Below are 12,078 nucleotides of genomic sequence, written 5' to 3' on the forward strand. Positions count from 1 at the left end.
ATATGTACAATAACATTAAACGTATTTCTGCATCAGTCATGTTATAAGAAAAGACTCAGAGCAAAAAGGAAAAACCTCAAAAAAAAAGAGCAGCACCAAAAACAAGAGAAATAGTATCATTCAATCTGCATCCATATTCCACAGTTCTTTTTTTTTTCCCTGGATTTGGAGATCCTCTTCTATCATGAGTTCCCTGGAACTCTTCTGTATCATTGCATTGGTGAGAAGAATATAGTCCATCACAGTAGATCAACACTCAATGTTGATGATACTGTGTACAATGTTCTCCTGGTTCTGCTCATCTCACTCATCATCAGCTCATGCAAGACCCTCCAGGTTTCTCTGAAATCTGCCTGCTCATCGTTTCTTACAGCACAATAGAATGCCATTACATTTCATATACCACATGAATACAATGGAATACTATTGTGCTGTAAGAAACGATGAGCAGGAAGAGTTCAGAGAAACCTGGAGGGTCTTGCATGAGCTGATGATGAGTGAGATGAGCAGAACCAGGAGAACATTGTACACAGTATCATCAACATTGAGTGTTGATCTACTGTGATGGACTATATTCTTCTCACCAATGCAATGGTACAGAAGAGTTCCAGGGAACTCATGATAGAAGAGGATCTCCAAATCCAAGAAAAAAAAAAAGAACTGTGGAGTATAGATGCTGAATGAACCATACTATTTCTTTTGTTTTTGGTGCTGTTGTTGTTTTTTTTCTATTTTGAGGTTTTTCATCATTGCTCTGGTTTTTTCTCTTATAACAGGACTAATGCAGAAATAGGATTAATGTTATTGTGTGTATAGATAGATATAGATATAGATATGTATATAGATATATAGATATAAGCTATATCAGATTACCTGCTGTCTAGGGGAGGGGGGAGGGAGGGAGAAAAATCTGAAATTGTAAAGCTTGTATAAACAAAAGTTGAGAACTATCTTTACATGTAACGGAAAAATAAAATACCTTATATGTAAAATAAAATAAAAAACTAAAAACTGAAAAAAACAAAAACATTCACATACCACAACTTGTTCAGCCATTCCCCAATTGATGGGCAGCCCCATAATTTCCAATTCCTTGCCACCACAAAAAGAGCAGCTATGAATTTTTTTTTTTGCAGGGCAATGAGGGTTAAGTGACTTGCCCAGGGTCACACAGCTAGTTAAGTGTCAAGTGTCTGAGGCTGGATTTGCACTCAGGTCCTCCTGAGTCCAAGGCCAGTGCTTTATCCACTGCGCCACCTAGCTGCCCCAGCTATGAATATTTTTGTACATATGGGTCCTTTTCCCTTTTTTTATCACATTCTCTTTTCAGTGAAGTTTTTTAAAATGTAGTTGAGTAGAAAAATTTAAAGGCTACTTTAAAATCACAGTACTTTTGACATTCATTTTAATTGTAATAAAACTCTTGTTTATTGAATTTTACATTTTATAAAATCCTTTCCTTAGAACAGTCTCTTGACAGTCCTATAACTAGGTGGCAGTGGATAAAATGCCCGGCCTGGAATCAGGAAAACTCATCTTCCTGAGTTCAAATCTGGCCTTAGATACTTGCTAGCTGTGTGACCCTGGGCAAGTCACTTAACCCTGTTTGCCTCAGTTTCCTCAGCTGTAAGATGAGCTGGAGAAGAAAATGGCAAACAACTCCATTATCTTTGCCACGTCAACCCAAATAAGATCACAGGGAGTCAGACACAACTAAAAAGAACTAAATAACAAAATTATTACCCATTTTACCAGTGGAGAAATGGAGTATCATAGAGATTAAATAATCACATGGCTAGTCAAGTGAATAATTCAGGACCTGGACTCTGCTTTCTTAACTCCAGTTTAATCTTTCCACTTTAACATGACACTGTACATTTTCATCTTTTAAAATCTGTTTGGATAGCTATAATTCTTATTAAATTTAACTTCAAACTTGACTGTGACACCTTAATTCATTTTCTTTTCTATATTTTTGTTTATCATAGGTATTGATGGATATGTTCCATCAAGATGTAGAAGATATAAATATATTATCTTTAACTGATGAAGAACCTTCCACTTCAGGGGAACAAACATACTATGACCTGGTAAAGGCATTTATGGCTGAAGTTCGACAATACATAAGGGAACTTAATCTCATTATTAAAGTTTTTAGAGAGCCATTTGTCTCCAATTCAAAATTATTTTCTTCTCACGTAAGTATTACTACAAATATAGTGTAATATAAGCACTATAATCTGAGGGTTATATTCATATAAGCCTTTTAAATTTGGATTTTTAATATTCAGAAATAGTAATTTTTAAAAAATTTTGGTTATGAGACTGACTTTCAGCAAATGATCCTAGCTCCTGCTTTGTTTTTTGTTTTTTTGTTTGTTTGTTTCACTTGCCCAGGGTCACACAGCTAGTAAGTGTGACTCATCCTCCTGAATTCAAGGCTGGTGCTTTTTCCACTGTGCTACCTAGCTGCCCCTCTAGCTCCTGTTTTACTGGAGGTTTTGATGCTATGAACTTTTTATCCTTTCCCTACTTTGGCTTTCATGTTATGATTCTGTCTCACTTTCAATATTACCTTTATTGACTCCTTTTCTTCTTTCCAGATCATCAGCAGGAGTGATCCCTAAAGTTCTACCTTTGGCCCTTTTCTCTTAATTGTCTCTCTGTTGGTGATTTGATCTTGTTCCATGCCTTCTGCTACTCTGCACTGATGACTCTAAAATCTGTCTCTATCTCTTTTCTCCACACCCTAATCTCCTGCTTCCTGGAAATCTAATCCTGAAATTCCAACTGCTTCCTGGATTTCCTCATTTGGGTGTCTTACTAGAAACTCAGAATCAATATATCCAAAAATAAACTTATCTTCCAACTAAAACCCACCCTTTCCAATAGTTTCTTTCTTTTGATGGTTCCACCATCACCCTCTTCACCCATGCCCATAATATCAGCCATATTTGGCCTCTTCTCTGTGCCTTTTCCCCCTATCAATGAGGCATCAAAGTTCAGTTGATGAAGAACTGCTGAATAGAGGTCTGACTCTGAAACAAGCTGGGTCTGTGACCCCGGGCAGGTCATTTAACCCTCAGGAGGTACCTGTCAGCATTGGTAGAGAGTGTTTCTTCTCTAGCAGTTCTTCATCACAAGACTAGTCTCATCTCAAAGCCATTGTCAAGCCCTGATGTGCCTCTCACCTCTCGCCCCTCCTTTTTAATCACTGTTTCCTACCCTCATCCCTTCTCACCTGCATTGTGATGGTACTCCCAAAACTAAGCACAGATTTGACCGGGTTACTTTCCTACTCAGTGAACTCAGGGGCTCTTTTTGCCTCTGGAATACAATCTAAACCCCACTATTCCTCTTATAGAGCCTTTCGCCACCAGAAGCCAATCTTTCTTCCCAGCCTCGTTATCCATCAGTCTCCCTCCCTTGGCCATCTCTTTGTTTCTCACAACCTTCATCTCCTTCCATGCCTTTGCATGGAAATCTCATCTTCCTTAGCCACCATATGGTATCCTTCTCTTCCTTTAAGATTCTTTGACTGCTAGCAGTAGGAGCAGTAACAGTATCAAGAATAACAATAACAAGAATAATAACTGGCATTCATATAGCACTTTAAGATTTTCAAAGTGATGAACACATATTAACTCATTTGATCCCTCAACAACCCTGTGAGGTAGATGTTATTACTCACAGATGAAGAAACTGAGGCAGACGGGAGACTATCTCATTGTTATAAAGTAAGGGTCTGAGGTAGGATTTGAAATCAACTCTTCCAGCCTCCAAGTTCCACACCCACTCTCTTGTGCCACCTAGTGCCTTTTCCCCCAAACTACTCTAGATTTAATGACTCTATTCAGTCATATTTATTTTCTTGATGTGTTGTACTGGGTATATTTCTCATGCTGTAAGCTTTCTGAGAGCAAGGATTATTTTGTTCTTTGTATTTGTAACCTGAGAGGCTAGCACCTGCCATACTTAGACACTTAATAAGTGCTTGTTGATTGACTATGATGGCCATTTAACTGCCCTCCCTGCTGCCAGTCACACCTGTCATGCGCCTACCCTGTTATCTAGGTGATCTCGACTCTTCTCTCTGGTGCAGCGTCTGTTGTACTAAGAGTCTCATCTCCCTGTCGCCCATCCAGTAAAATAGAAATCCTTGATATCCAATCTTGATATTCAAGATCCTTTCCTTAGCTAACATTTATTGAGTAGCAGTTGTATGTGAGGCTCAGTATTAGACACCAGGAATACAAAAGGGGGAGGGGCACATTGTACCCTCTACTTTCAAGGAGCTCACATTTCCTACTCCAGGTGATAAACATGTATGGATTAATACAAACGAAATTTGAGGAAAGACAATGCCCTAACCCAGGGGGTTGAGAATGCATCTTGGGGGTAATCCCTGAGCTAAGCCTTGAAGGAAGATGAAGATTCTGAGAGGTCAAGGTGAGGAGGGAAGAGTGCATTCCAGGTACAGTTACAGAAGGTAGGGTGCCAAGTTTAGGGGGTGGAGGGTAGGATGTGGAACACGGAGTGTGTGAAGTGGAGTGATAGAAAACCAGACTGGAAAAGCAAGTTGGGGCCAGACTGTAGAGAGCCCTGAGTACCAGACTAGGGAATCTTTATTTTACCCTAGAGACAGTAGGAATCCCTGGAAGGTTTTTGAGCAGGGAAATGGCATAGACCCATGTCTGTGTGATGTTATTTGGCAGCTGTCTAGAGACAAGTCAAAATGCTGTCATAGTAGTCAGTATGAAGATAATGGCCTGAACTAGGCTCAGTGGGTGGAGAGACGTGGATAGATTAGAGAAATGATATGCAATTGGCAAGATTTGGCAAGTGACTGGACATAGGGGGTGAAGAAAATAAAAGAGTCCAAAATGATTTCTTGTTACATATCAGGATGATTGAGAAAACTCTTGCAAGAGGGTAAAGACTGGGGAGGTGATGAGTTCTCTGTTGTGTATGTTTAGTTTGAGATGTTAATAGAATGTCTATGTGTAAAGGTCCAGACAGTACTGGCAATTTGGGTCTGGACTCAAGAAGATGTTTAGGTATAGATTTCATAAATCAAAGGTCACAAAGACTGAGAAAACCTAGATAGATACTCAGATTAGATGATATGAATTTATAGTAGACCCAGTCAAAATTGGTATGCATCTTCTCCAGGCTTAAGATGACTTCTCTGAGCCTCCCCTTTGTTCTTACCACATTTTCCTTATAGCCTAGTTATTTGTGTACCTTGTTCCCAATTTGGGTGTAAGCTCCTTGGGAATGGGATCTGAGAAATAGCTTTTTTTCTAACTTTATATAAAGTAGTAGTAGGAGTGGTAACAGTCACAGTCATGGTGGTAGTGAGCATTCAAACAGCTTTGCAAAGCACTTCAGCAATATTGTCTCCTTCTATTCTTTGAGTAACCCTGGGCAATAAGTGCTGTTACAGTCTCTGTTTTACAGATGGAAAAATTGAAGCAGACAAGTGACTTGCCCAGGGTCACACAGATAGATAGTAAGTTTCTGAGGTCTTCCTTACTCCAGACCCAGCACTATATCCACTCTGCCACCTAGCTACCTCTCATTACATATTGAATTCCGTTACTTGTGGATTCATTACATTTTGAATTGAATAAAATTCATAGTAATCATATTAATGATACCAGAATTATAGCAGATCCAGCCTGAAAGATTTATCAGCTGCTCAAAGACATCTCAGTTACACATTACATTGTGTAATGTTTGATAGTTCTTCTGAAAGTAAAGCCTTATGTTGAAAATGGAGGAAATAGGGAACATTGACTACACCTATTTTCTCTTATTTAGAGCAGTGTTGTACAAAGAACAATTAGACTAAGCTAGTTTGGTGCTGGAAAAATTAATGAGGTAACCAGTGTGGAAGTTAAGTGATTGTCTTAGTGGGTTAGGAATAAACTGTTCTAGGAATTACAGTCACTTTAGACAAGGAAGGAAGAGTAGGGTTGTTTCAGTGAAAACTTTTATATCTTATGCATGTGATCAGATTTTGAGTGAGATCTAAAGTATTTTGAGTGAGATCTGTTAGAAAGTAGCTATTGTAGTGATGTCTCTAATCCTGTCCCAAGACTATTTATAATTTTGTTGTCAATTTAGAAATCATGACTAGGATCAATTAATTAACAAGGCTTTATTTAGTACTTAGGTATGTCAGGCACTGTGCAAAGTGTGAGGGACACAAAGAAGGCAAAGTGCTCACATTTCAAAGGAGGAGCAGTGACATGTCAATAACTATTTACATACAAAATATACACAGACTCTGTGGAAGGTAATCTCAGAGCAAAGCCGTTAGCTGGCAGATGAGGAGAAGCTGAAGGTGGGATGTGAACTAAATCTGGAAGCTAGAGAGGCAGAGACAGAAGTAAGAAGGGAGAACATTTGGGCATGGGAAGAACCAGTGAAAAGTCATGGAGTCAGGAGATGGAGAGTCTTTTATGAAGAACACCGATGTGGCTGAATAGATACAGGGTACAAGGTAGACAGGGGAGGGTTGGCAGCAAAAGGGCACAGGTCATGCTTGAGGGGCTTTAAATGCGAGACAGAAATTCACGTTTGGTCCATCTGGAGGTAATAAGGAGCCCCTGGAGTTTATAGAGGTGGAGAGTGACACCTCATCATACCTTCCCTTTAGGAAAATCACTTTGGGAGATATTTATGATACCCTTCTAGTATGATTAGGAATTTAGCATTATCATTCAGAATTCAGATTTTTATCCACTTAATAAATTTTCATGGAGGACTTGGTCAATAAGTTACTTGTCACAGTACTAGGTACTTAAAGTCCCCTGTACCAGGAAAAACATGCTTGAGAATGTTGCCTTTCTCGTCCTAGAAATCTCTAGGCTCTGAAATAATTGTGACATGGGACAAGTTAAATACTACTTCCATGCCTAGATGGATATCTGGTGTTATCAGTATGAGTATTCCTTCCAAAGATGGAAGTACTAAGCCATTCATTCCTTTTCATATTTTGCTTTTCCATATTCTCCCATAACACTTCCTCACATAAATAGTATTTTACTAAAGTAGAAAAGCACAGTGGAAAGAATGGTAGACTTGGAATCAGGAAGACTTTAAGATTGATTCCTGCCTTATGTACTTCTTACCTGTGTGACCCTGATTAGGACACAATTTCTTTGCCTTAGTTTCCTCATCTGTAAAAGGGAGAGAATAATACTACCTACTTCTATTGTGAGGACATCTTGCATAATTTTTTTTTAATAACTTAGTATTTTTTATTTTATTTTGGGTGGGGCAGTGAGGGTTAAGTGACTTGCCCAAGGTCACACAGCTAGTATGTGTCAAGTGCCTGAGGTCAGATTTGAACTCAGGTCCTCCTGAATCCAGGGCCGGTGCTTTATCCACTGTGCAATCTAGCTGCCCCCACATCTTGCCTAAATTTTGCTGTTATTGAAGTAACTGTTGGCTCACTGTTTGCAATTACTTATTATACCTATGTATTTAAAACAACTCAAGGTGGTTATTTTTCGTTAATAGATGTTTCATCTTTACAGGATGTAGAAAATATATTTAGTCGTATAGCAGATGTTCATGAACTCAGTGTGAAATTATTGGGTCATATAGAAGACACTGTAGAAATGACAGATGAAGGCAGTCCCCATCCATTAGTTGGTAGCTGCTTTGAAGACTTAGCAGAGGTAAGTGCCACATTTATACAACAAGAATTTATTTTGCATAAAATCTCATATATATATATATATATATACACACACATAAACAAAAATAATAGTGTAATCCAGCTTTGGTTTGTTATTCATCTACTCCCATAGCTATTGATTAGCCAGCTGTCCTGTCCTGACACACACCTACACTCACATACAAATACGTATACCAGCTACTCTCAACTGAACATATATTTGTCTATAATATACATAATGTATATTTTAATATTTAATACATTTTATACATTTTGGTTGTACAGCTGGTGCTTTGTCCACTGTGCCACCTAACTAACACATGATGACATCTTTAAAATAGGGTTGAGGTGTAGGAGGAATAGACTGGGGGAGGGGAAGGGGAGAGATGGTCTGGGGAGAGGTAGTTCACATGAAGGAAACAAGAAAAAAGCTTATGGAGGAGAGTAGAAGAGGGGGAAGGAATTGGGGAGTGAGAGAACCTTAATATCATCAGAATTGGCTCAGAGGGACTAACATACATACTCAAATAGGTATAGTATATTTTTGCCCTGAGGGAGGGAAGGGAGATAAGGGGGGGTGGGAAGAGGGGAAGGAGGAAAGGGCAGATTGGGGGAGAGAGCAGTAAAAAGCAAAACACTTTCAAGGCAGGTGAAGATGTTCTGCATTACTGCACAAGTATAACATATTGAATTGCTTGATTTCATAAGGAGGGTTGGGGAGGGAGGGAGGAAGAAAAATTTAGAACACAGAATTAGCTCAAAGACCTTAATCTCATCAGAGTGGGCTCAAGGAGGGAATGTTATCGATTTAACCCTACAGGAAAGTAGGAGGGGAAGAGGATAAGGAGGGAAGGGTGAAAAAAGGGAGTGCAGAGTGGGGGAGGGGACAGTCAGAAGTAAAACACTTTTAAGGAGGAATAGGTTAAAAGAAGGAAAATAGAGTAAATATCATGGGAAGGGAATAGGATGGAGGGAAATAGTTATGATGATTGATTATAATGGCAAAACGTATGGTACCTACTTTGCTGGGTTATTATGAAGAAAATACTCTGTCAAGTTTAAGGTACTATATACAGGTTATGATGACCAGGATACTATCAGAAAAACCTGGAAAGACCTACATGAACTGAAGCAGAGTGGAATGAACTGTATACAAAACAACAGCAATAGTGTAAGATGATCTGCTGGGAAGCATGTGGTTATTTTCAGCAGGCAATGATCCAATATAACCCTGAAGGACTTATGAAAATTGCAACCCATCTACAGAGAAAGAACTGATAGTATCTGAAAACAGATGGAAACAAAATTTTTTTTTCCTCTTTGACAATTCCTTAATCTGAAGTTTTGGGGTTTTTTGACTGTTTTCTCACCTAGCTAATGTGGGAATGTTTTCCATGACTACTCATAACTTATTTTGAATTGCTTGAGTTCTTCTGGGTGGGGGGGTGGGAAGGGAGGGAGGAAGAGAAGTTGGAACACAAAGTTTTAAAAAATTGATGTCAAAATTAGTTTTTACATATATTTTGGAAAATAAAATTCTATTCAATTAAAAAAAAAACCAACCAAACCAAAAAAAAAACAAACATTTTGGTTGTACATTACCTTCATTTCCCATTGTATTTCACTTCCCTCCCTTATCTCCAGAATTATCTATCTCTTATAACAAAGAATAAGAAAGAGAAAACAAAGTAGTATTTCAGAAAAATTAATCAACAGTCAAGTCTGACAGTATGTGTAGTGCTTCACATCCATAGTCTACCACATCTTCAGAGAAAGTAAGGTACATCTAACATCTTTTCTTAAGGGCCGAGTTTGGTCATAATAAGCACATAGCATTAGTTTTCAATTGCGGGGGGAGGGAGTTATCATTCTTTCTATTTCACATTGTTGTAGTCATCATAAACGTTGTTTCTGTTTATTCCTCTCTGTATTAATTCATGACAAGTTTTCTTGTTCCTCCTTATAGCCTTTGTATTCACTCTTTGCAATATGTTATTATAATAATAGTCTATTGTATATATGTGCCACAATTTGTTATTCGCCCTCTGCTCAAAGGGTATCTATTTGGTTTCATGTTCTTTGCCACTAAAAATGCTTACACTTCTAAGCCTTAGGAAAGCTATTTCTTCCCCAACCATTAAAGTAATAAGAGAAATTTAATCCTGCTAGTGAACAATATTGGCAGTTGATCTATCCTAAAACTGTTCCCATATAAAAAGGTCAAGGAAAACAGAGCTGAGGTATCCTTATTGTGCTCTAATCTAGCAGTGAATCCATCAGCAGGTATTTATTAAGTTTCAATTCTGTGCTGGTCATTGTGAGAGGCCACCAGAATGAAACAGCTCTCTAGCAGATTGAGGGTAATGAGTTAGAGAAGTGAGTATCAGGTCCTGAGGAACTCAGGCTGCCTCAGAGAAAAGGCTGGTGGTCCTGTCTTTGAAAGATCCAGAAAAAGTATCCAGTGCTAAGAACAAGGGGCTAGTTCTTAATTTGCCTGTTCATTCTTCTCCTCTTGATTTCAAGATTTTGCTTTCTTTACTATTCACATTCCAAAACTAAAGGTCTTAGTTTAGGGAAAATTTAGATTTAAAAAAATCTGCTGGTTAATACCTGATTTAACACATGGGTATGCAGAAGTTCCAGTTCCGTTTTTATAATATTTTAAACCACTACTTAATATTAATCAGTGATGAATAAAAATCCCTGGCTTAAAATATAGAATTCTATTATAATTCACGTTTAGCGGTTGTCATTATGTGACTATCCCCTTCAAATGTTAAAATCCAATTTAATAATGAGTGCCATTGCTCTTCATATTAGAGTTATCTATATTTAAGGATAATGAAGAGAATTATCATACAGATTTAAACATTATAGTAAGACTGACCAAACATAATGATCATATGAGTTGCATGTAATGTCCAAAAGTTGTAATAAACTTTGAACTCAGTTTTTTAATGAAACTTATCCTTTTTACCAACATTTATAACTTGTGACCCTCTAAGCTTATTGTTAAAACCACAGAAACAGTTGCTGTGAAGGCAATAACAAGCCTTAGGTGTCTGACTTCGGGGCAGGCCAAGTCTGGCCATTGCAAGGCTAAAAGATTCTACAAATAAACTAGGAGGTGGTACTTGCCAGTTTTTTCTGCTCTTATAAGTTTGACCTGGTCAAGTAGTAGGCCTTTTTTTTTCCAGCCTCCTGGCTTCCAATCTTTACATCTTCAGTCAGCAAAGCTAGGAATGCTTTCTAGAAAGTCTTTTCTTTGCCTGTGGACAAAACCAGACTGGAAATAGTTCATAAACCTTAGCTCGTGGCTTTATACTTTCTCTTTAGAATTTACTCTCCTACTTCATTACTCTATCTTCCTTTCCTACTTACTATCCTTTTTCCTTCCCAGAATTTACCCTTTTATAGATACATATGCTGCTTGTGCTTTGGGATCAAAAGCAACTTTTGTACAGTTACCCTACTGTTTGTGCAGCTCCTTAGGGTGTGGTAGGTTTCTAACTAAGGAATTCTTAAGTCCAATGGTTTCCTTTAATTGCCCTTCCCCCCTCCCCCCCAACTATTCCTAAAATCAGAATTGTATTTCACTCCCCCAGTCTGACCAATCACACAGAACATGCTTAGTGGCGAAGGGATGATTTAGATTTAAGGGTTAATCTATTTTAAACCTAAATGCCAAATCTGGGGGTTAATGTTACTTCTAGAACATGTCTAATAAAAAATAATGGGTTCAAATGTGACTCCAAAGTGTGTAATTTAAAATTCTAAATGTGGGTTCTAATCTTTCCCCCCAGTTTTGGGGGAAAGCTGGACTAAAATCGCTGATAAACGAGTTTAGGTTTTCTAAGGGTTTATTGAAAGATAGTAAAAAAGAAAGAGAAAGATTGAGAACAGATTTCCTATAACCTGGCAATCCTAATCTTCCTAAGCTCCCATTTCTGAAGTCCTCTGCCACCACACCGATCTCTCTCAACCAAAAAGCACAGAACTCTCTCCCCAGCGTCCGCTTCCTGCTTCCTGCTTCCTGTTCCCCTCCCCAAAATGGGAGATTCTTCAAGCTGATTGGCTAGTGTCATTCAAATTCATTGGTTCACTAGTCCCGAAGGTGGTCTCGATGTAAAGTTCAAAGTTTTTAGTTTCTGAGAACAATTACTTTCTTAAGTACCAGCCAAATGTGCTTACAAAAGGCAGACAGTACCAGAAAAGGTGTTGGGACTCTTATTTTACAAAACATCCTAACCATTGTTCTAACCTTGTCAGGAGAGGACCCTTGTGTGGGAAAATATCTGCTAAGGCAAGCTATTTTGTTTGACCTTGTCTGAATGGTAATGGGATGATAACAATTGAAACAAAGATGATTTTATTTAGCTTTCTGAAAT

At 38.2% G+C, this 12,078-nt stretch overlaps 1 protein-coding gene across 1 annotated transcript in view; it reads left to right on the top strand.

Moving 5' to 3' along the window:
* The window catches only part of SOS1 (SOS Ras/Rac guanine nucleotide exchange factor 1), a 167,459-nt gene that overhangs the window by 72,534 nt on the left and 82,847 nt on the right, over positions 1-12,078 (top strand). Inside the window, 2 exon segments of the mRNA XM_043981139.1 lie at positions 1,989-2,198; positions 7,548-7,691. Coding sequence (XP_043837074.1) covers positions 1,989-2,198; positions 7,548-7,691 — 354 coding nt within the window.

This window comes from Dromiciops gliroides, chromosome 2 (genome assembly GCF_019393635.1).
Source record: "Dromiciops gliroides isolate mDroGli1 chromosome 2, mDroGli1.pri, whole genome shotgun sequence".
In the NCBI taxonomy this organism is placed as follows: Eukaryota; Metazoa; Chordata; class Mammalia; order Microbiotheria; family Microbiotheriidae; genus Dromiciops; species Dromiciops gliroides.